Source organism: Rhinatrema bivittatum, chromosome 3 (assembly GCF_901001135.1).
Source record: "Rhinatrema bivittatum chromosome 3, aRhiBiv1.1, whole genome shotgun sequence".
Classification (NCBI taxonomy): Eukaryota; Metazoa; Chordata; class Amphibia; order Gymnophiona; family Rhinatrematidae; genus Rhinatrema; species Rhinatrema bivittatum.
In genome coordinates this window covers 155,968,323-155,994,501 of record NC_042617.1, presented here as the reverse complement: position 1 = coordinate 155,994,501, position 26,179 = coordinate 155,968,323, and the positions used below count along the sequence as shown (strand labels likewise).

The 26,179-nt window shown below is 41.1% G+C and overlaps 1 protein-coding gene across 1 annotated transcript in view; it reads right to left on the bottom strand.

Annotated features, from left to right (window-relative positions):
* The window catches only part of DISC1 (DISC1 scaffold protein), a 699,528-nt gene that overhangs the window by 106,416 nt on the left and 566,933 nt on the right, over nt 1-26,179 (bottom strand). Inside the window, exon 11 of the mRNA XM_029593853.1 lies at nt 21,763-21,823. Coding sequence (XP_029449713.1) covers nt 21,763-21,823 — 61 coding nt within the window. The remainder of the gene's footprint in view (nt 1-21,762; nt 21,824-26,179) is intronic.

The following is a 26,179-nucleotide window of genomic DNA, read 5'->3' as shown; positions in this document are numbered from 1 at the left end:
TCGCATCGCTCGAAGTTCCAGGAAATTTATCTGGTGTTTGGCTTCCTCTGGAGACCAAGATTCTTGCATCTATAGATTGTTTACATGAGTTCCCCAACCGAGGGCATCGGAGCCATCGGAGACCCAGGATCCATCGGTGGAAAAGCAGCCATAAGCGCTTCCATCCTGGATAGCAGCGGTGCCAGCGCTGCCGGAATTGGGTCGATGATCGGTTCCACAGGCGATGCCGGGTGTCAGTGCCGGAGGAAACCTGAAGACATTGCATCACCTTGTCGATGGCCTCCTGAACCATCTGGTCCAGTTCTTCTCGGAGACCTGGAGCAAGCAGCCCCGGCTCCAGAACAGAAGAAGGAGGCAGAGGCATAGCCGGAGGGACCACCGTTAAAAGTGGAGTCCCGGCTCCCGATCGGGTGAGGGTTGCCTCAGTGACCCAGTCGCAGGAATGGTCAGTGCCTTTCCTGGATGGGGTTTCTTCGACAGTGGCTCAGACGATGGCGAGGTCGATGATTTTCGCTCCCTCGATGGTCCAAGTCTTACGGTGTCAATGGCGATGTTTCTCCCTGTGATCTCCTCGATCCTGAGGGGGAGTAGAGGGTGTCGATGGCCGAGAAGTCATCGATGCTGGTCGGTCACCGGTCGGTGGTCGATGCTGGTGCGAAGATGACGGTGCCGGTTCTGACGACGTCGATGCAATGGACGGAGTTGGGGGTTTGAGCACGGAAGAGAAGCTCCATCTTCAACATTCTGGCCTTGCGACCCTTCGGTGTCATTAGGGGACACTTGGTGCAGGTCAAGACATCGTGCTTGCGTCCTAGACACATTACACAGACTTTATGGGGGTCTGTGATAGACATGGTGTGGATACAGTCCGGGCACCGACGAAACCCAGACTCCATGGAAAAAAATCGAGCCGCGGTACGGTCAATGGCCAGTAGGCCGCGAGGGCCAAACTCGATGGTAATCGATGGAAAACAGGTAAAAACTTACCGGAGTACCGTGGACTAAGAAAAGTTAGAGGAGGGACCCCTGTGGGGCAATTTAACTTTTAGTAATTCCGTGAGGAAAATTCCTGTCAGGAATCTCTTCAGAGCTCCTTTACCGCGAGGCTACTGCTGCGCGGAAAAAATAAGACTGAACGGGGACCCCTGCTGGCTGCAGGGTTAGTGCCATGCTGGGCATGCCCAGTAGGGGCCAAAGTTTTGGAAACTTTGACAGAAGTTTTCCATGATTGGGCTCCATCCTGATGTCAGGATGGAGCCCAATAACACATTTTTTGGCCATTCATTTATGTAAAAACTAGGAAGGTATGGTTTAATTACTGAACATTGTAGTTGTTTAGAGAAGAAGAGACTTGAGGCTTCTCTGGTGGCGTGCTTCGCTAGTAAAGGACACATTAATAAAGACATGCAGTTTCAAGCGATGGATCAAGAACAGCTGCATTTGTGAGGAACAAGTATAGAAAAAAGTTTAATATTATAGGAACAAAAAGTGGATTTTCCAAATGGATTGTGTTGAACTAAGAGACTAATGGATACAATTTTTTGTAGAAAAATAGCCAACAGATAAATCTGAAACTGAATATCTTCAATTTTCATGGGAGACAAATACTTCTTTGTATGCAGAATGCTATTTTGTAAAACATTGCATTTTTATGGAAATTTAGCTATGAGTAAGCTATGGATGATAAAACAATGAGGTGGTTGCTTAAAGATGCTGACTGACTGATTTTAAGGACCAATGAGGAATAGCTACAAGGAGCAACTCATTGGCTCCAGTCTGTTCAAAATCCAATGCTGCTAGCCTTTGTCAGTTTAATTCAATGTAGGCATTTTGCCCATAGAAGAGAACAGATGGATATATTAGCAACACATCATCGAATTGGTGAGTTTTTAAGCTGCTCAATAACAGTACGTTTTTGAAACAAAGATTCTTTAAAAATCATTTATATTTTGATTATAGGAAACTAAGGAAGAAAAGATGAGTTAGGCACAGGATAATCATTTATAGAGGCTCATGAAAATAATCTCCCTGATGCAGCTGATTACAGGCGAAACACTAGCCAGGTCGGAGTTTATACATGACAAATATGTTTGAAGGCTTTGGAAAAAATACAACCAAATTCAAGCTGCTTTCATATACAAAAGCTAAATATTCAATTTGAAGTCAAATTTGCAGACATTGTATTTGAATGTTTCAATGTTTCCAAGTTCATGTAATCATTTTTAGATATTTTTTCAAATTCATGTATTAAGATTTCATTTGGATATCACAAGTAGAATATTTGAAAGACTATGGGGTAGATTTTCCGAAAACCTGCCCCTGCGTGCGCCGAGCCTATTTTGCATAGGCTCGGCGGCACGTGCAAGCCCCGGGACGCGCGTATGTCCCGGGGCTTTGAAAAAGAGGCAGGAAGGGGCGGGGCCAGGGGAAGGGCGGCGGTCCGGGGGCGGTCCCGAGTCCTCCGGCACAGCGGCCATGCCGGGGGATGGTGTGATGGCGCGGGCAGGCGTAAAGAAGATAACAAAGGTGGGGGGGATTTAGGTAGGGCTGGGGGTGGTTTAGATAGGGGAAAGGGGGGAAGGTGGGGGTGAGCGAAAAGAAAGTTCCCTCCGAGGCCGCTCTGATTTCGGAGCAGCCATGGAGGGAACGGGGAAAGCCATCGGGGCTCCCCTAGGGCTCGGTGCACGCAAGTTGCACAAGTGTGCACCCCTTTGTGCGCACCAACCCCGGATTTTATAACATGAGTGCGGCAGCACGCACATGTTATAAAATTGGGTGTACAGTTGTGCGCGCCAGGTAGCGTACACAAATGTACCCCGCATGCACAGTTTTAAAAATCTGCCCCTATATATTGAGCATCACCATAAAAATTTTAAAAAGGAGTTTTTTTGACTAATGATTTTGCCATTGCCATCTAGACAGTGAGGCTTCATGGTCTTGGCATCTGAAGTCTTTTCCCCCTTAAATAAAAAAATTGTCATTAAGATAGTGTGGTTCTGACAAAACTTTGGTGCATAAATTGTTTGACCATAAAATTTAGAGCTATCTCCCCCCCCCAACATCCACAACAATTAGTCCCAATACAATGATAATATAAACATTAATACATTATACATTTATAACACATATACCTCTAACAATAAAACATTGCTTATTAAAATTAATCTTATCATGATATGTCTCATGAGATTCTAATCTGCTGGATGTGGATTGGAGTATCCCTTCTGCAGAATTTGCAAGTAGTAGAGAGATAGTAGATGCCCTTCTAGGGACTCTGCTCACACAAATGATAATGAAACCCATGTCAGAGGGTGTGTGTGATATTCCAACGTTGTGCTCACCATTGGGGATAATGTCTCTGTCAGGATGTCAGGACAGGTGTCTATCTAAGCATCAGTGATCATTAGACAGTATGGTTGTTATCACAAATAAGATACAGAGAATTCACATGAAGACCCGAGTTTTGAATTTAAAAAATAAGGACATTGACCCAAATGGGGATTTACCTGGAGAAAAAAATTAGAAAAACTGGGAGAAAAAGAGCAAGGTAAATAGGTCTAATGTTTATGAAGGTGTATAAAAGGACATTGTAACAACGTGAGTATTCAGCAATAACAACAGAACACAAAGAGATACTATATCCCCATAGTGATAATGCTTATATAGAAAAAACAGCCCCATCCGATACATAACCTCCCATTTTGTCCCCCCAATCCCCCACCCACACCCCTGAATCGTGAGCAGCTTGTGCCACTGCTCCTCTGAGGAAGAGCCATGGTCACTAAAGTATGACCGGGTGTTCTGACTCCCAAGATGGCAAGCTAAAGGCAGAGCAAAATGAATAGTTATGCATATACAATTTTTCAAACTTTCTGGCAAGTTAAGTCATTCTCAGTACTTTGACTCCTGCTAACCATACCGTAATTATTTTGAAAAAACCAAACAATCTTATGACAGAATAGATAGGCCCTGTGTTCACCTAGGCATCTTACCATATGTTCAGAGCCACCTGAAAAATGAAAACAGGGAACCGGAGGAACGGAGGAGAAATACTCTCAACCCTCAGCTGGGACCAAAAGCACAAAATAAAATCAAGAGTTCCAAATGGAACTTAGTTTTCTTATGTCTTCATTCCGGGATTTGTGATTTGCAAGCCTCTTGATAATCCATATTCCATTAAAGGTTGTTCAGGTACATTCCATTTGTTCCATAAACTGTGTCGCATCCAATGGAGAGTCAAATACATGCGATTTTCTGCATTCCAAATCCGAAGCCTTGCTGGATATAATAGGGCCAAACCGAATCTGCTGGCCGCCAGCTAACGAACATATTGGAGCAAATTCTTTTCTTTTTGCGCAGACTTTAATAGAAAAGTCTTGAAAAATCTTTATGTTCAAATTTTTGTATTTGAACATCTGCGTTTTATGAGAGCCCGACCAAATTCGTGCTTGTGTTTATAGTTTAAAAAGCGAGCAATAAGTCGCAAATGAGGGTCTCCCGTTTTTCGTACTCCCAGCCTATGTGCCCGTTCAATCACTAAAATGGATGCGAGGGATGGTAAATTTAAGGCCTCTGGAAGCCAGGCCCATCAGAGTCATAGCCCAGTACCCCTTCCTCAAATATCTTTGGGGAAACCCATATAAAGCCACAAATTGTTCTGTTTTGATCTGTTCTCTAAGTCGTCAATTTTGTCTTCTTGCATGAGAACCAATTTTTTCAGTTTATCCAGTTTGTCTCGCATGGTCTAGTGAGTCGTCCTCCACTGATGATAAACTCGACCATCTAGCTGATCCAGCCTTGGACCATTCTGTGCTATGAAGCCGTTCACCTCAGCAATCTGTGCCACGATAGCATTCAGCTTCTCATTTAGAGCCGCAGTAACCGCTTGCAAGATCGCCTCTATCACAGAGCAATCAAGAGAGGTTTATGGGGCCTGCTCTCCTGCGGCCACCATTTTGACGTCTCCAGTTTCATCTTTTTCCTTGTCCCTTTTTTGCAGGTTGTATCGTCATTCCCAGTGGAGATTTGGATATGTATGTATTGATGCGCATATGGTCTCTCAGATGGTATTGTTTGTGAGGGTATTAAATGCTAATAAAAGCCAGGATGCAAAGATTGGGGCAAAAAACACCTGGAGCCCACAAGGAAATGTCCTCACCAACACATCCCATCATGTGACCCCTAAGCCCGGACTTTTATGGGTAGTGATATGCAGACAATTAGGAAAAAAGCAACAAATCTGCTTCTACGGCCAAGGTCCAAAAGCAAAGCACGTTCAAGCAACATTGTCTGAATTATCATGAGGGACTGCTCAACCCATAAAAATTTTGCTAGCAGTAGTTTTTATTATGGATTTGATAGTTGCTTGATTTTGTTTGTAAATATACTACCCTTAACATAAGGCTTGGACGCAATCTTACATGGAGCCGCAGTTACTACCCTAACAGAAACATAGGGATAACCTGTATGAAGCAGCAGTTACATACTAAGAAACTAGCTGGGTAGAATGGATGAAAAGGGCCCAAACAACTTACAAAAAGTGTCTATGACCATTTATAAGAGATTTTTTGTGTTCCAGAAGGGACATTTCTTGAAGCCTGACATTCCAAAAATAAGAAAGGCTAAATCAAACTCAATTTTTGCAATACAGAAAGAAAATATTTTGTTTGTTTGTATAAGGAAACTCACAAAAAAAAAAAAATAGAAAAAACACACTGAGTGGCTTTATGGGAGAGTTGAAAATTTGTCCATATGCAAGAAGAGGGATAAAAAGGACTGATGGCGGCTCATGTGGCAGGTGGCTGTGTGGGAAGGTCTGCATAGGCTCAGAAAAACCTTCTAAGTTTTTCTCAGTTTTGAGAGAGCTTTTTGATCCTGCTGCTATTAGGATGACATCACCCACGTATAGCTGACTTTAACCTACTTGTCCCATGGAGAAATTGAGCTTTTAAAATTTCCCCTTTCAATTTTCTCCTGACCTATTTCAGTGGGCTATTATGCCTACTGAATAGTTGCTCACATAGACCAGTCTTGGTAAGGTCATACATTATTGTTATGCCTTATTCACCTGATTATAAACCTATTTATTAGCTCACATTAATTACATTTTGGTTCTGAATTACAGTGGGAAGTCAAGCTTTATTTGATATCCTGAGTTTTCATCAATAATTTAGAACACAGCAGCTGCTCTCCTCTTTATACTGCATGTCCCCTCTTTCTCCAGCTAAATTTTGTCCTGGTAACTCATCTGCACAAATTTAGCCAGGTAAAAAGAGGTGGTGCTGGGGGTGTTCCATTGCGGGGTTAAACTTTAGATAATCAGCACTGATATTCAGCATTATCTGGCTAACTTAGCCAGATGGGCCTAGTCAGAAAATAGTGTCCTAAAATTACCCGGGGTAACTTTACCTGGATAACTAGCTAGATATATTCAAGCAGAACACTACCTGGGAAAGTTCTGCTGAATATACCTGGGGGGAAAGTTACCTGTGCAATTTTCCTGCTTCACTGACTATCAACCTCTAAGAATTTTGTTTATAATCAAGTAAGATACTTCAAACAATGTGTATATAATATGCTGTGATGTTGCTGCCAATGGTTGGGAAGGCGATCATCATAGCATAAATGCTTACTCGTTACTCAAAGCTTTATAGTTTTGAAAATGCTTTTACATTATTTTCCAGTGTGATACGTCTCCCATTTTTGTCAGACTTTCTTATTCCTGGCTGAAGCATGCTGTTTACTATGTTAAACACAATGTCAATTTTTAAATATTCATATTATTTTGAAAATCTACATTCAATTTTCTCCTGACATTTTTTTATTCAGTTACCTGTTATTGCCTACTGAATAGCTGCCCACATAGACTAGTTTTGGTAAAGTCACATATACTGATTTGCATTGTTCACATGATTATAAACCTATTATTAACTCACATTGTATTATAGTTCTGAATTACGATGGGAAGTCAAGCTTTATTTGATATCCTGAGAAGTTTTCATCAATAATTAATAGGACACTGCAGCTGCTCTCCTCTTTATATTGCAGGTCCTTCAGATAGGATTTGGAGGTCAATAGCAACATATAAGAAGAAATGCAATGTGCTTTGTTAAGGATCACCATGCTAATGGATCAAAATCAAATTTACGATAGATTTGAACTTATATGTTACACCTACCTATTCACCATTTTACACCCTTGATTATCTGTATGAAATGTGCAGGTTTAGATATTTGAAGAATATTGCATTTTGTAGAGTATGAAAATAGGGTGCGGCAAGTTTTGCATATGGTGATATATTGTTGTTTGTCTTGCATTTTATATCTAAATATGAACAGTGATCATTTGTTAAATTATCCCTTCTGTTCCCTAACATTTGAGAGGCAGATGACTGCTTTGTCTGATTGGCTCCTTCATATTTATTCTAGGTCTCTATTTTATTGGTTTGTTTTGCTACCCAGGGTTTTTACCCCTATTTTATATCCTTCTACTAACTTAGGGGTTCATTTTCTATCCCTATCGCACGCGAAAAAGTCCCTTTTCACGGTGCGATAGCTAGAAGGGGCGGAGTCGGGGCGGCGTCGGGACCGGAAAGAGGAGGAGTCGGGCGGTTTGTAGGAGCGGACCTGGCAGAAACTTCGCTGGCGGCGATAAGGTAAGACCCGTTATCGCCGCCAGTAGCGCGCCCAATAGCACCACCGCGGTGGTGCAATCACTGCTGGCTTTCGCAGGCCTGCCCCCTGTTACCGCGGGATTCAATGAGCTCTGCGTCGTAGGAAAATCCAGGCCTTAGCTTGGTATTTTTAACATCAGTCCTTATTCAAGTACAACTCTACAGTCTTAAATTTAACCACTAGTTGTTGCCATTGCAGGATGACAGGGACTCCTATTTGCCTGAGGACTTACAAATCCAGCTGGTTTCACCGCCTCTGACTTATCATGCTAATTTAGCTGATTAATAGCAAAGTTAGTCAGCTAACAGGGTAATTTATTAAAATGCGTTAAGGCATTATCGCACACGTTAGGGCCCTAACGCCCACGTAACACCGTAACGCACATAATAAATACCGCATTGCAGTATTTAAAATTAGTATTCGAGTGGGAGGAGTTTGGGCAGAATAAATGGAAATGAGGGTTGATCAACATGGCGTGTGATAAAGTAACACACAGCAAAGCAAGTTTTAACACTGGAAATAACTACACCTTTTTTCTGTGCGTTATGCCTGCGTTTAGCTGTGTATTACTGGCCAAAATGTTTTGGGGTTTTTCTTGGTTTTTTTTTAATTGAAAATGCTAGTTCAGGAGGGGAGAGGGAGGGTAGGAGAGGGTAGCTTGATTGCAGCTAGGTAGCGAGAACATGGTACAAATCTACTCTTCTTTACCTTTCATCACTCCAAATCACATTAAATCTTCACTGATGGCAAACTGTGCTGTTCGCACGTATGACTGTGAATGTAAAACTGCCCCCCAAAACCCACCCCACCCCACAAACCTTACCTCGAGTTACTATCACCCTCTTACAGTTGTATAAATAGTTAACTTTTTTGTGAGCCTTTACAGAGGCTCTCTCTTTCTCTCCCTCCCCCCCCCAGAACCGCCATTCGTGATAAAGTCCTTTTCAGCTGGTAACACAGCTACGGCAGATTACTCAGTGTACGATGTGAAAATGTATCGTGCATTGCAATAAATACCTATGCAATGCAGTATCAGGAAAATTAGCCTAACCACATCCCTTTATCACAGGCACTATTTTTGCTATATTTATAGTGAAATGATGAATCTAGGTCTAAGCTAGCTGGATAAACTTATCCATCTAATTTTCAAAACAGCCGGATATATTCAGTGGCATTTCTGAGCCACTGAATACCCGTTATACGTTAGCCAGATAAGTTATCTAGCTAACTTAGCAGGACTCGCAGCAGCTATTGCTCCATTATCTTTTTTACAGTGTGTTGATGATTTGCTACATTTATATTACTTTTGCTGTCTTACTAATTTATTTTAGTAAAAAAAAAGTGGTATAGAATTGCAATAAATGAACTGAAAGAGTACCCACAATCCCAACAAGGCTTTTATATGCAAAAAAATAATTCAAGATGGACTTTGGCCAATGAAAGTCAGGAAAAGCAGTGGCCTATAACCTATAGCATACTAATTGGCACATGGCATGTGGTTCAAGTAAGATGAGAGGAAGCAAGCTGGCTCTAACATCAAAATGTGCCAGTGAAATATGAAGTTTATTGCATAAGAATGTAGTAATCTCCAAAAAATGTATCAGACATGGACCAGCTAAAATAGGGAAATTAAAATATACTTGCACAAAGCAAAGAGCTCAGTCACATTGTTCAACTTTAATTGATATATCCTTTATTCAAGCAAGTCCCAAGTGGGGTCATTTCTTGTTATTACATGAGAACAACTCTCTGTTAACAATCCAACAATGACCCAGCGAAAATGTGGTACCTACTTATTCCACATAGGGCTACAACTCATTTCATCTTATCAGGGGCTGCCTGAAGGGCTGATAAAGATTAAGTTGATGGCAATCCAGCAGACTCAGAAATTACATATGGTTGTATAGGGAAAAGATGGCAAATCCATAGAGGTAGAAGATTAGTTAATGTATGTAAAAGTGGACAATGTTAACAAATCTTTCTTGTAGGCCAAGGGAAGAATATTTGGAAATGTAATCATTCATATTTTGGACAAAAAAAGACGGCCAAGCTTCCAGGCTCCCACTGACGCCACTCAACTCCTGCCAGTTTATACTCCAGCAAACACCTGGAGTTGTAATGCACCCGGTAACACCGGGAGTTCTAAAGCTTCTTCTTTCATGGGTAAGAACTCCTAAGGAGTTGAAGAGGCTACTGCACTCAACCAAACAGTCTTGCTGTCCGACATTGCTTCTGACATAATCCGCATTGTCTGGGAGTTTGGCATTAAACTCACAGCCTTGAGTTGGAGGGTAGTGATCAATCCTAGGGACTTAGCAATGCCTTTCAATCCAGCTGTAGAGCCACAGCAGGTGGACCTTCAGTAACAAACTCACCCATGGGAAAAAATAATGTCCTAGACTATAAACTGATCTATCAGACCATGGGGAGACACTAAGTGCACTGAACATTTCAGATGATAATATTAAGGGGGAAAAGGAGCATAACTGAGACAAAGGTTAGTAGCTTGGGTGAATGGCTGCTAATGGATAATTGCCCTATATTAGCATTTTATCAAATAAAGTTGTGGTCAGATATTTTCCTCAACATGCTTGGGGTATTGTGACTTTTCATGAATCTGAGGGGATTTCTGTAAAGTGGTGGCAAATGTACCTCATGTGTATTCATTAGGTTTATTCTGAAAATATGAACAGTTTGTGTTCCTTCAGGATTACAGTTCAACACCTGTTCTTGCATTAGAGATATTGAAGGTTGGATAAAAATACAAAAGCCCTCCCTCAGTAATGGAAAAAGCCATCTAAATCTAGACTGCTATCAGATCTCTGTCTGAAACAGAACGCTATCTTTCGTCTGTCCACATAATTTCAAACATCTATCTTAAGTGCTCTTCACCTATAAAAAAAAAAGCTTGTTCTCTACTTTCTGATCCAGGTACCATTCATCAGAGTCCATATGTCAACTCAGCTTTTCCTGCTGCAATATTTTCCTTCCCTGACAAGTATACTACCCTTAAAGAGCCACAACTTGACAGTTTCTTGACAGAGGAAGAATGAACTTGTCCCTCCCTACTTGCTCAGAGAGTATAGACAGACAACCAGATAGCAATACTCTAACACATTCTGATCGTGTCAATGGGATTTGAACCTGTTGATCCTAGAATTCCTAGGCTGTGAACCTGCTGTAGAGCTGTGAGGGTGCTGGCTTTCCTAGGAGTTCTAGTGTATTTGTCCTGTTTCCGGGACAGTCAGACATGCACCCACAGCCATCTGATTGGACAAGCACTAGGTGGTTCTTCTTATTCCCCAGCAGTACAGAAGGGCATGCTCAGAGGAGACACAGTGCTGGTTCAAACTGCCATCTTGGCAAACTGCCCTGTGGAAGTGCTACGGTTGTTTCTTGATTTCCAAGCCTTGCCTTAAGTATTCAAGCTTGATTTGGTTAATGTATTATATTGAAGATTCCTCACTTGTATTTATGTTACAAACACTCTTGAACATAAAGCTTCCCTGCTTCACAGTTCAGTCTCCAGTATCCTGCTTGGTCCAGATTCAGTGTTCCTGTTCTGTGTGTTTTCCTGGTGTGACTCTCCAGTTCCTAACCTTGCCACCATGTCTCTACCCTGCCTCTCCCAATAAGAACTTTTCCCTCCGGGGCATCCCTGATGCCAGGCCTAGAAACCTATGATAAATCGGCAATCTGAATTCTGAAAATCTTACTGCATAATGAATTGCTCTTACTTCAGGAGGTTGATGTGCAATCTCCTCTCCTGGTGAGACCATAGACCTGAGTGTGAAGCTTATATGAATGAACTCCCCAACCCAGAATGAATGCATTCACGGATAAAAAATTTGAGTGAGGTTGAATTTGGAACAGCATGCCCTTGGCCAGATTGGAATGGGAAAGCCAACAGAACAGGAATTCCGAGACTCCCTGGCATCAAGATATATATCTGTAATCTCTGAATAGACTGTGACTGTAAGTTCCATTAAGCAAGTCTCATATGGAGACATGCCAAGATAGAATATGAAATGTGGAGACCATGAAACCCAACATCCTTGATATGTACCATTCTGATATCTACAGTCTGAACACCTCCACTGCAGATATAATGTCCATGACTCTGTAGGCAGGAAGAAAAGACATGGCTTGAGTTGGTCTAGCCAACCTCCAGTTGTGGTGTTAGGGTGACTTTGGATAATTTACCATTGAACTCTAGCAACTTCAGCACCTCGATAGTGCTCGATATTGACCTTTCTGCCCAAGCGGTGCTCATGACCAGGCAATCGTCCAGGTGAGAAATATATGCACCCCCACTTTGCAAAAATATGCAGTCAATACTGCTAAATATGTTAGGAAAACTCATGGTGTAGATGCTAAGCCAAAATGCAGTATGCGATATGGGAAGATGGCGCTCCCCTACTCAAAATCTTGAGATAATTCCTGTAACTTAGATGTAACTCTGTGGAAGTGTACACTTCCTTTTAAACGCAGGCAAAAAGAGCAAGTTTCTCTTGCATTTAGGGGGTAGTAGGGAACCTAGAATAAACATTCTAACTATAGGTACACAATGCTAGGTTCCATTCAGGAAAAGGATCGTGGCGTAACTGTGAACAAAATATTGAAGATTCCAGCTCAGAGTGTGGCCAGCAGTCAAAAAGCAAATAGAAAGTTGGGGAAAGCAAGCTTACCTACTGCAAATGGTGTTTTCTGTAGATGGCATGTGGGTAACCTCTTCTGGAAGCACAAAATGGTTTTCTCCTAGCTAATTAGAGCTTTTAGCTCTATTAAGCCTGTGCAGGAGTTTTCCCACAGGCGTTACCTCATGAGCCTCCTCAATTGATAACAGAACTTAATCTATCTAGGTAATCAACTCTCCAGGGAGGCGGGTGATGGATATTTAGCATGGCCAATTCATCCTGCTATCTATGGAAAACACCATTTAGAGTGAACAAAATTTGCTTTTTTTCTGTCTATGAATAGGCTGAATTAACCACGACACAGGGGGAGTCCCAAGCTGAGGGTTGCAAGTAATCAAACTGACTATCATGAGAGTAGCCTACTACGAGAACAGATTGTGCAAAACTGCTTGTCCAAATTTGCTTGTCAGTTCTTGAGAAATTGTCCAGATAGTAATGGGACGTAAAGGTGTGAACAGATGACCATGTTGCAGCTTTGCAGATGTGTTCAAGAGGTACTTCTCAAGATGGGCATAGAAAAGGCTATAGCTGTCACTTGATGAGCTTTGTAAGCTGCTGAAGATTAGCAGTCCTGAATGCATTCTGCTCTCCAGTTGAACAGTGGTGTTTTGCGGACAAGCTGCTCCAAGTTTGTTAGGGTCTTATGAAATAAAGAGCTGCAAAGCTTGTGATGTAACTGAGCTATTTCTTGTAATAGGCTAGAGCTCTTTGCAATTTAGCATATGAAGGTTCTTCTCATTTTCATGTGCATGTGGATGTGAAAAGAAGGCAGGTAATATGATGGATTAATTGATATGGAAAACCAAGACTACTTTTAGGAGAAACTTAGGGTGAGTGCAGAGCACCACTCTATTGTGGAAGAACTGCATAGATGATGGATAACGAACGAAAGCTTGGAGTTTGCTAACTCTTTTTATCTGAGGTCACTACTACAAGAAAAACTACTTTTCATATCAAAAACCTGAGAAACCATCTCTAGAGGTTGAAAAAAGTGGCTTCATCAATTGTAAAAGGATAACATTCAAGTTTCATGGGACAGGAAGCTTTTGTACCAGAGGTCTTACATCACACAAGCTTTTCAAAGATCCTGATATCAGTGGACAAGAAGAGATGAGTTTATTGTCTATCGAAACATGGTTAGCCACTATGACACTAAAATGTACTTTTACAGAGGATGTAATGAGGCCTGAGTCAGAAAGAAAGAACAAGTACGCTAGCAGTTGCTTGGGCTTGCAAGAAAAGGGATCCAAGGCATTCTGATGACATTGTTGTGGGGATGGACCCATGGACTGAGGTGGAGCTGGCACAACCTGCAGGTCCCCACCATCAGCTGGCAGAAGCAGAGGCCAAACTGAAGCTTCATCAAAACCAGCCCATGTTCCACTTAGGTTGAGCTCTTAGGTGCTATGGCCGGCTGGGCTTAGGCGTGGGCCTCTGTGGAGGTGAAGATCATAAAAGTAGATGAAGTTGCAGGCCAGGATCTAGTGCAGGAGGAATAAAGGCAGAGATGGTGTCCGAGAAGTCGTCAGTGGTAGGCAAAGTTCAGCAGAGTCAGTATCCAGGCAGTGATCAGTTGCAGGTGGAGTTCAGTAGAGTCAGCATCCAGGCAGTGGTCAGTAGCAGGCGTAAGGCAATCAGAGTCGTGTAGCAGGCAGGAGTCAGTGGCAGGTGGGCCTGCAGCAGTGTGGAGATCAACCATGTTGTGGCTTGGGAGATCTTCCTCAGCATCGAGGCTGGAGGTAAGAATGGCAGTCCGCTGCCCCATGCCCCGGACCACCAAGCGCAACAGACATCACTTGGAATATGCCCTATTCTCTGTAATTGCATTTCTCATGCCAGTTTTTCAGTTACAATGTAAACCGAGACGATATGTAACATTTTACATGAATCCCGGTATAGAAAAATGTTAAATAAATAAATAAATAAATAAATAAATAAAGGCTTAGTTTTTCCTAGCTGAAACCATTATATCTTTAATGCTTGTGAGCAAAGAGAGACAGCAATTATTGAGCATTCAACATCCAAGCCGTCAGATTGAGGTATGGAGGATTCAAATGGTACAGCATTACTTTGACTTGAGATGCAGATCAGACACTGAGATTTTCTTGTCTGAATTCTCCTGGATAAACATTGTAAATGCCTCCAAAACAGAAGGGGAAGGTGAGGGTTTTTCCCTCCGAACCCATACCTCCCCTAACACAGCTGGAGATCCTGCAGTTTCTCTCACAACCGGATTGCTTGGAAGGAGTCAGGGAGCCCGATGGAGGTTCCAGTTTGGGAGAGCAGGAGCCTCCCGCGGAGGCGAAGTCCCTTAGCCCGGACCAAAGACAGCCCCTGTGCATTGTGACCCCTGCGGAGAAGCGTCTCAGTCGTGGACTGCTGACACGGGTGCCGCAACTGAGAGTGAGGGAGCTTCTGCCAGCAGTTTGCAGGAAGTGGAAAGCCTCGTCAGCACTGGAGCGGAGATGATTACCGGCGCGGGAGATGATTTGGTAATACGCCCGAAGGTTTACTTGGGGAGTGAAAGTTCACAAAACCCTCAGGAAGGAGCCTAGGAACCATCATCTGCCTGCAATATGGGTGAGTCTTGGCTGCAACCCCCAAAACCGGAGGCAATTACCCTAGAAGCTATTTGGGACTTGATGGTAGGCTTCGGTACCCTCTTTAAAACGTTTAGAAAGCAAAGTTGACTCTATGGCATACAATAATCAACAGAAGATTGTGGAGATTCAGCAAACTACAACTACACTGAGATGGAGAATAAAATATTGGAGATTTCTAAAGTTAATTCTACGATTATAAAAGATCAGTTTGTAACTTATAGACGATTGGAGTCGACAGAAATAATGCTCGTTAGTTTAACCTGAGGATTTTAAATTTTCCTCAAATTGTTGGGGAAATTTTCTTATATAAACCTTTAAACGTTTCTTATTGAGGCCCTTGCTTTTCCTGAAGACAAAATGCCATCAGTTAACTCATGTTGTTTTTTGAATAAAAGGGCTTCAAATGCAGGGAATACTTCGACTTTGCCAATTTCTCAAAACTTAACAAATTTCCTAGAAAATTCAAATCTAGAAGTATTAGACAGGAAAACTCTATTGGTATCATTTATTTCCACTAAAGATGTTAATGATGTAATGAGAAATTTTTTTAGAAAGTTTCCAGTCACTTTTTACGATCAAAGAATAAGAATATATCCTAATTTATCCCCAATAACTCAGACTAAGAGGAGAGAATTCCTGGTTTTTAGGAAGAGGTCATTTCCCTGGGTTTTACCTTTATCTTAAGATATCCCTGTAGATTCCTCCAAAAAGAGGTGATGAGTCCTTTGCTTTCTCACAGCCAGAGCAAATACAGCAATTTATATTGGCCCATAAGCCATCCACCTCCTCTCCATTAGCTAGCTGGGTGAAGGGCAAATTTATAAAAGATTCCGGTAAGAATACTATGTAGGCCACCAGGACTTTTTCCTAATTTGGGGTCTGACTGCTGAGAGGCACGTGATATTCCTTTGCCTTGCCTACATCCAGGTATCGGTGACATCATCGGGAGGAGGAGACGGGTAGGCTTTTAAAATCTAGCCTACGCCGGTAACAGACGCCACTAGGACTTTTTCCTAATTTGGGGTCTGACTGCTGAGAGGCCCGTGATATTCCTTTGCCTTGCCTTGGTGAGCCCTGCTGTTGAGCGGTCCGCTGACCGCGTTTACTTCCTACATCCGAGTATCGGTGACATCATCGGGGAGGAGGAGCCTGGTAGGCTTTTAAAATCTAGCCTACGCCGGCGCGTCGGCTAAGCCGCGCGCGGCCAAGGGGCTCTCGGCTTTGTCCCGGCTTAGCCCGGAGTTGAACGGAGGCTAACGTATTTCTGCGGCCATAGAGAACAAGATAAGTTAAGTAGACTTTTATGTTGTAATTGAATACTCTCTATTTGGGTTGATATACTGCTGGGAATTATTTTAAGTAAAGTAATAATTATGTAGCTATGCCTCATACTAAGAGGAAAGCGAAATTGAGAGAGCTCTCAGCAACATCTACTCCAAACAAAATGACTCAACCTAGTATTGTTGAGTGTTTTCAAATTGCCTCCACACTTACTTGGAGGGGGCCGCTAATAGATCAGTTTTCAGGAGCAAGAAAAGATCTATTTGGCTAACGAGACGTCATTAACCCCCGGGGGGTCCCAGAGAAACCAGTTCCTCCTGCTGTGAAATTTGTTTGAAGGTCAATGTTTAATAAGAGACTCCTTGGATAATTTAGAGATGTTCTGAATATGACTAAAACTTCTGCTATTAGAAGTACAAAGTCAAGAAGATCATAAGGTACAATCTCATTACCGGCAGTAGGATTTGCTGGAACCTTTGAACATTCAAGAGTAGAGACACAGCTATCCGGTACTGAGGACATTTCAGTCATTGTTCCTCAAAAATTTTCCATTGAAGAATTAGGGATGATGATGTTGAATTTACAAAAATCTATTAATAGTTTAACTTTAACTGTGCAAGATGCTTGAAAAAGAGTACATATACAAAAGAAAAAATTGTAAATCTGGAAAAAAATGTAAATGTTTTTGATCAGAAATTGGGTGATATCCATAAGGTTCAAGTAAATCTGATTAAATCAGTTGAAGAGTATGAAAGAAATTTGAAATGCTTGAAAACCAAAATAGGAAATTAAATCTCAGGCTATTGAACTTTCCAAAAACTCATTTGGTTACACCACTTGATCTATTTAATAGTTATCTGAAAAATATTTTAAATTACTCAGAAAATTCATTGCCTGCTATTTCTAAGATTTATTATATCCAGCAACTTCAGGAGGGAAAAATCTGGAAGATAAAGACAACTTAAAACCCTAACAGATTTTCTAGAAAATCGTTTTGAATCAAAAATTGATACTAGGGCTACATTGTTAGTCAATTTTCTCTCAATATAGAAGAGATACTGTTTGAAAAAGCATTTTTAAATATCAGAAAAGTGAATTTTATGGATACCCCATAAGAATTTTTCCTGATGTGGTACGTACTACACAGATGAGACGGAAAAAGTTTATCGATATGCGAAAGGAAGTTTTGGAAAAAGGTGCACAATTTAATTTAAAGTATCCCTGTAGATGTTTTATTAAACATAGAGAGGCTAGATATGTCTTCAATTTCCAGATCAGCTTCGAACATATCTAGATATTCATGATTATTCATGATAAGGTTTCAAAGTGGGGGAATATATTTAAGTGTGGGAACAACAATGGTGTTATGTGATTTCACCTTTAAGTGCTCCATATGAATACTTAACGTTAAATTGTTCTCTAATTTCAAATATAAATTTCCTGTATAGAATTACCTTACTCCTGCCTCTAACGCAGGGGTAAGGGTAGGCGGTGGTAAGTTAGCAGGTTAAACGCACAGCAAAACGGCAGGGTAAAAAAGCGATAGTCGGGTGCGCGCGTTACTGTATGGGAGGGAATAGCTAATTCTATCGTTTACATGTAATATACATGCTGCGGGCGGAAGGGGTTACCCGGTGATTAAGGACGCGGGTAAGGAGTAGGTTAAAGGGGATAGTGTATCGCGGGTTGGACTAACGCGGCCGAAAAGTGGGTAGAAAGCGGGTTAGGAGCAAGGTAACCGCGGCCGCAAATTATAGTATTGACCTGTTAGTTGTTATTAGAGGTTCTTCTTCAAAATTTTATGGAGAGCCACTATATGCCAATGTTTCCTGATAGACGCCTTGATGGCTGCAGTAGACGTGCTCTGAGGCAAAGAACATACCAATCGATTCTGCTCTCTGGTGGGTTTATATTGTAACAGAGATTCTCTGTCACTATATCTGGCCCTTTTATAAGCCTTCCGCACCACACCCTTCGGGTATCCTCTCTCGAGAAATCTTGACTTAAAATGCCAGCCTTGTACTTTAAATTCTGGTAAAGTGGCACAAATGCGGCGTATCCGGAAAAATTGGGAAACTGGAAGCCCCCGCTTAAACCCCACAGGGTGATAACTCTCATAATGGAGCAAATTATTTCTAGCCGTGGGTTTTTGTTGACCGTTGTATGTATTTTATTATCTATGATTTTAATCATTACATCCAGATATGCAATACTGTTTGTGCCACTGTCATGGGTGATTTTTAATTTTTCATCCAACGTGTTGATCCACATCATAAACGTGTCTAATTGTTCACCAGTTCCTCGCCATACAAAAAAGACATCATCGATGAGCCTATGCCAATGATCGATATACCCTCACCATTCAGATGTATAATATGAATTTAGCCTCAAAGTTCGCCACATACAAATTGGCCACCGCTGGTGCCAACGATGATCCCATAGGGATACAATGTCTTTGATGATATATTTTATCCTTGAACACAAAGTAATTGTTAAATAATACCAGCTCGGTAAGTGAGATGAAGAAGTCTTTTGGTATTCTTTAAACCCTGCATAATTAGTTACTTCCTGTATAATCACCTCCAATGCCAATTGCTGTGGTATCTGAGTATACAGTGACTGAATGTCCATTGTTACTAGAAGTGTGGAATTGTGCATGATCTCCACTTCTCTCAAAACATTTAGGAAATGTATTGTATCCTTAAGTAAAGACGGCTTATTTTGCACTATTTGTTGCAAGTGTTTATCCACGAATACCGCTGGGGGTTCCAATACAGATCCATTAAGAGATACAATGGGTCTGATTGGGTGGATTTGCCAAATTGTTATGGATCTTAGGAACCGCGTATATTACTGGCGTCCTAGGCTCGGATTGAACCAAAAATGTTTTCCCCTTCGTGGTTAAATAAGGGGCTTTTTTCAATCATCTTTTCAATATTTTCCTTTCAATGCTAATGTTGGATCTTTCTCAATAATTGTATAATATCCCATTTGAGCAAATGTTCCAACATAGCCCTTCATACTTATCACGATCTAACACCACTATTGGCCCCGCCTTTATCAGCTGGCTTTATAACCACTTGTTCCATTTCTCCTAAACCTTCAATGCTTGTCTTTGTTCTTTTGTAACAGTCTGATGAACCCACTGTTTATTCTGTTCAAAGTTCCATATATCCCTCAATACCAACTGCAAGAAAGTTTTTAAATTTGGATCTATTGGTCCTGGTGGATTCCAATGGGACTTGTGCTTTACAATTGATACAGCAAACGGCATCTGTCTCGTTGTTTTGAAAATATAGTCGCAAGTTTAATTTCCTTATAAATGTATATACCGCGATGCGGCTTTCAATGCATCATGAAATGCTGTGGGAACAAAGGATAAACCATTATTTAAAACCTGTTGTTGTATATCAGAAAGTGTCACAGCTGATATGTTGATTATGGCTGATGACCCCTTGCTTGATGTGTTCTGGTCGTTCGATCCATTGTTCGATTTGTGTTCAAAATTTTGTTTTTCTCGTGTTTCTCTTTTGCTCCTGTTTTTCCCCTCCTAAAAAATGTTTCCGTTCTTCATGTGTTTGTTCTCCTTGCGCTTTTTCTTGATCATCAATTTCATCCGAGCCACTGGAACTATCTGATGATGACTCAAAATGAACCTTTTTTCCTTTAGATTTATTTTGTTATCCATCCATAAATACACTTTATTAGATGAATAATCATGCTGGTCCCGCTTGAATTTTTTAATTTTAGCTTCTCCAATGTTGTTTTGAATTCATTGAGTTTTTCATCAAAAGTAGGTAATGAATGGATAACTTCCTGCACTTCATCTATCTCTGATTTAATTTCTTCCACATATCTTTTGACTTGGTTAATGATCAACAGCATTAAATCCATCGAACACTTATTTAAAATTGATGACCACAAATGCACAAATTCTTGGTCATCAGCAAACAACATAAGTGCTTTCTGAATCCTAAGTCCTCTAGGAATTATCTGCTATTTAATATATTCTATAAGGGTTATCCCATGTAAATCCATCCTAATCAATTTTTTATTAAGACGAATCCAATCTTCCCAATGTTGACTTTCACTCACTACTGTATCTTCTGAAAACAATGATGTCTCCTTCCTGATATCAGCTATTTGATCCTCTGGGTAACTAAAGATATTCTTCCAGGTATCCATAATGTGTTCCAATAGTACACGATCTCAGTTAATTTAACACTACTAAATCCAAATAGAGATCACCCCCAAGTGTGTGTAATATCACCCCTAAAACTCACCTGGCACTAACTTTAAAAAATGTTTAAGAGCTAGACAACAGGAAAGTCCCTGTTTTCATTAAACTTTTTTTATGTTTTTAACTTTTGTTCATGTATTTCCCTGTATGAAATGCTCTTCTTATCAGTTCATTAAACCATCAGAAATATGACCACTTTACTTAGCTTTGAATGTCCGTCTATTAGCAAAGTCCCGCTTTGATAAGTCCCGCTTTTTAAACAGCACATTAATAAAGAAAAGGAAGTTGGAGGGTGTGTTAATGATTAGAACAACGAGGCACCGAACGGGTTGCCCATAGATAAAGATATGAAACCATCCTCTTCCTTCCTATTAAATTTATTGGGAATACACCTAATTTATTGCTATTGGTATTCCCAGACTAAATCCAAATAGAGATCACCCCAAGTGTGTGTAATATCACCCCTAAAACTCACCTGGCACTAAATTTTATTTGGTTATTTTCTGTTGCCTTGCTCATTCAATAAATCAGGCGTATTCCCAATAAATTTAATAGGAAGGAAGAGGATGGTTTCATATCTTTATCTATGGGCAACCCTCTCGGTGCCTCATTCTTCTAATCATTAACACACCCTCCAACCTCCGTTTCTTTTATTAAATGTGCTGTTTAAAATTTTTTTAAGAGATAGACAACAGGAAAGTTCCTGTTTTCATTAAACTTTTTTTATGTTTTTAACTTTTGTTCATGTATTTCCCTGTATGAAACGCTCTTCTTATCAGTTCATTAAACCATCAGAAATATGACCACTTTACTTAGCTTTGAAATGTCCGTCTATTAGCAAAGCCCCTCTTTGAAAAGTCCCGCTTTTTAAACAGCACATTCAATAAAAGAAACGGAGGTTGGAGGGTGTGTTAATGATTAGAACAGGCACCGAGGGGGTTGCCCATACATAAAGATATGAAACCATCCTCTTCCTTCCTATTAAATTTATTGGGAATACGCCTGATTTATTGAATGAGCAAGGCAACAGAAAATAACCAAATAAAATTTAGGATTGGTATTCCCAGAGCAGATTAATGGTTGTTTGCAGTACTTCATACCTATAATAATTAGAAAATGAAATTTAAATAAATAAAACAGTTCATTTAGTTTGTTCAGTTTTAGTCTTAAGTTTATATATATAGAATGAACTGTGGCACATATTCTCAGGTGTCGCTATAAGAAAAGCATGTTTACTGTCAGCATTTTGTTTATTCTGTATATTTTACCTATGAAGTTTGTCTTCTAACATGTCCATGTATTTGACAGCATGATCCTTCAGATTCTTCTCTGTAAAAAAAAAAAAAAAAAATTAGAACAAACAAAAAAAGAAATAAACAAGTTAGATGGATTGAGGTCAGTATGAACTAAGAGGCTAAAAGCGACCTAAGTGTCTAAGGGCTACAGATGCACTAACCTTTTTCCCCTTAGATACACAGAAGTCCATATTCAAAAGACATTTAGACAGATAACTCAAAAGTTATCTTGCTATAATTTAGCTGGATGAAAAAGGGGCATTTGGGGGCATTCCATTGGGGGCAGGTGCCAGGATTCTTTGTTGTGGGTGAGTGGGGGGGAGGGGGGGTTGGCAAGGAGGTGCCTTGGTGTGTTTCACAATCAGGATTGGGGACCGGGGCCTGGCACACAATGCCAGGCACGTTGTCAAGCTTTAAAAAGGTTTGGGGAGAGGGGGTAGGGGTAGGAGATTACAGCCTGACAAGGATTTAGTATCACGCTTTGGGGGGAGGGGATTGGCCGCCCTCTAGTCTGTACTTTAAAATGTTGGTTAATGATAGTGCTATCTTTCAAAGTTATCCAGTTAAATAGCAGTTTATCCGGCCACAGCTGGATAACTTTAGGCTGGTTATATTCAGGGGGACGTTTATCCCACTGAATATATGGGACAAATTACCTGGTTAACTTGTCCACTAACCAACCAACTCAATATGGACTCCAAAATGGGAAAATTCTTTTATACATTTGGTCCCAAGTGTACAGCACACAAAGTGACAGCTCAAAGCAATAGAAAACAGGGACACTTTTGCTTGGCAGTGGTGGATTTCATTTGATAAAACTTTTGTGAAGTCTCAATGCATGTATTTCTCTTATTATTTTTAAAACCCACACAAAACATATAAAGATGATCATTAGGATAATTTTATTTTTCAAGCATTGTGTTATACGTAATTCTTTACAGTTCGTACTTACTCATGAAACAAAATAACTAAGGCCTGGATTTATCAAAATACACTAAATATTGCATGCGATAGAAAAAGGGACGTGTTTTATGGTAATAGGCAGTTTATCGCAAACTGCGCTATCTTAGCGCTTCGCATAGGTATTAGTGCAAAGTGCAATAACTTTTTCACTTGTTGCATGTCCTACATACAACCACTGGGGGGACCATTTTAAGCTGCTGGAGATCCAGCCTAGCTATCAGGGCCCTTCTATAACCACTGGATGGGGGGGAGGGGGGGGGAAGAGAGAGAGAGACTCTCTACCTGGGTAACATCAAGCTACATTGAGAGAACATTGCACAAATCTTATCTTTGGGTGAGTTTCCTCACTCCGAAGGTCATCAAATCTTCACAAGAGAGCACTGTTCTGTTCGTACGTCTCACTTTGAATGTCAAAGTGGCCCCTAACCCCTACACTAATACCTAAACCGCACCTCGAGTGACTAGGTAGGCCTTATGTAGAGGTATAAATACCTACCTAATAATGAGGGCATTATAGCTAGTCTCTTTCTCTCTCTCAGGTGTAGTTAAAATACGCATTAAAGCCGTGTATTATGGCTTCGCAAATTATGAAGCAAGCCCACTTGGCCCCAAACCCCTCCCCTTTTTCTAATTTGCATCGCACTATGCGTTATGGTGTTTTCGCATGCATTAAAGGAGTTTTTCACATGCGAAAATGCCTTACTGCATGCAAAAATGCCATATAGCACTTTGATAAATGACCCCCTAAAGTAGCTATTTAAGCAGCTTCTCAAGACACTGCTGTATATGAGAAATGTGAGAAAGCTAATGAAACTGCTTACAAGTAAACAGTTTATACAATTTAAAACATCCCTTAAAATCTTACATCTTAAACAAAAATCCTGTTTGAACTTATTGCTATGTTTAAAGAAAAAATATTCAGGAGCATTTAGCAGAATTATACAAAATAAATAATAAAGCAATCACATCTTACAAGCATACATACTCATAGTTTGGTTAATGAAAGAGAAACATACTCCCTAGTTTGACAGCATTTGTAATCAATGTTAACAAAACAGAATAATTAAATCCCAAACATGTCACTTTTTTTACATTTTATAGTTTACTCATCAGTAAAATTAATATCAGATAAATTAGAAGCGAATTACTATGTTTAAATAAATATTGTTAGTCTTCAAAAGAAGAATACTAGTACAATAACTGTAAGCACAGAACAGCTGAGAGAGAGAGAGAGAGAGAGAGAGAGAGACTATTTATAAGGTGCTCATATAAGACAACTATTTATATCACCGAAGGAGGGTCAACTAGTAACTCGAGGTGAGGTTTTAGTGGTGGTCTAGGGTTTTGGGGCCAGTTTTACATTCACAGAGGCCGATGCAATAAAGTGCGCTCAGCCAAGCGCATTGTATAACCCGCAGTCGGGCGCGGGTTAAATAGGAGCTAATTCACCTCTAATGCAATAGGGGGATTAGCACCTATTTATCGCACATCCGATGCGGAGTGAATGAGATAGCGCTCATCACATGCAAATGCATGTGAATGAGGCTATTACTCATTCACTGCAATGCAAAAAAATAAATGTGCGTCTGAGAGGAGCAGGCGTTAATAGCTGAGTGCATTGAAAAGAAGTACAGAAAAGCAGAAAAAACTGCTTTTCTGTACTTCTTTAAAAGTTAAAAAAAAAAAAAAACCCTCAGCCAGCCACATTGAAGACAGACGGCAATATGCTCAGCGTCGGTTTTCATAACCAGCCGGCTACGTTATGAAAACCAACGCAGAGTTTATTGGTGTCGGTGTTCATAACACCATCCCCCCCAAAGCCCTCATCTCCATTCCCTCCATCATTGCAAAACCCCTCGCCGACATAATCAATTGTTCCCTATCACAAGGCAAAGTCCCAGACCCGCTTAAACTTGCTGTGGTCAAGCCCCTCCTCAAAAGACCCACCCTAACCTATCAAACTACCTGCCCATCTCTTACCTTCCTTTCATCTCCAAGATTATGAAAAAAATAGTCAATTCACAGCTGTGATAATCTCGAAGACCACCATATCCTCCATCCTGCCCAAGTCGGCTTCCGTAAGTCCCGCAGCACGGAGCAACTCATACTCTCGCTATCTGACTCCCTCCTCAAGGGCATGGACCATGGACAATCATTTATCCTCGCCCTCCTTGACATATCTTCCGCCTTCGACACCATCAGTCACAAAATCCTCCTTACCCGCCTTACTGAGATTGGCATCTCAGGCATAGCCCACCACTGGTTCTCCTCCTATCTCCATAATAGAAGTTATATAGTTAAAATCGCAAATGCAGAATCCTCACACATCCCCCTCCCCCAAGGCGTCCCACAGGGCTCTTCACTATCCTCCACGCTATTCAATATATACCTCCTACCCCTCTGCCACCTACTCTGCGACCTAGGTCTTAAATTTTTCCTATATGCGGACAATGTCCAAATTCTCATTCCCATCCAAGAATCCCTTACCAAATCCCTCAAGTTCTGGGAAACTTGTCTCGCATCTATCAACGCCCTCCTCTCCAACCTTCACCTGGTGTTAAACTCCTCCAAAACCGAACTCCCCATCATCACAAATCACCCCGACCGCACACCACCCACACCCGGTGAACCTACCTCCCAAGCAATTGTGCCACCCGACTTCATGCGAGACCTAGGGGTATCCTTAGACAATCAACTAAACTTCAAAAACCACATTAATACAATCATTAAGGGTGGTTTCTACAAACTCCACATCCTCAAAAAACTTAAACCCATGTTTTACTCCCAAGACTTCCTCACAGTCCTACAAGTGACAATGCTTTCAAAAATGGACTACTGTAATTCCTTACTTCTAGGCCTCCCCTATGCTACTATTAGACCCCTGCAAATGCTACAGAACGCTATGGCAAGAATCCTTACAAACACTCGTAAATCTGACCACATCACCCCTATACTTAAGGAACTCCACTGGCTTCCCATTTTGTCCCGCATCAAATACAAAACCCTAACTATCATTCACAACTCCCTGCACAATCACAATCACTCCTGGCTTGAGGATCCCCTTCGCTTTCATTCCTCCATTTGTCCCAAGAGAAACTCTCTCTCAGGCACCCTCCACACCTCCTCCCTCAAAAGTGCTCACCACTCCACCAGAGAGCGAGCACTATCTATTGCAGGCCCCTCCCTCTGGAACTCGATGCCAGCTGACCTTCTTCTAGAACCTTGCTTTCAAAAATTTGAAACTGGGGTTAAAACATGGCTCTTCAAATTGGCCTACCCTGAATCGGATCTTACATAGCCCCCCCACCCCCTCCCTCTCCCTTCCCTTCCATCCCTAAGACAAGGCTTTTCAGTGTATTTAGTGCCTCTTTTTTATTTCTTGGTGCATTTATTTCACATAGTGTATATATCCTACATAATGTATAAG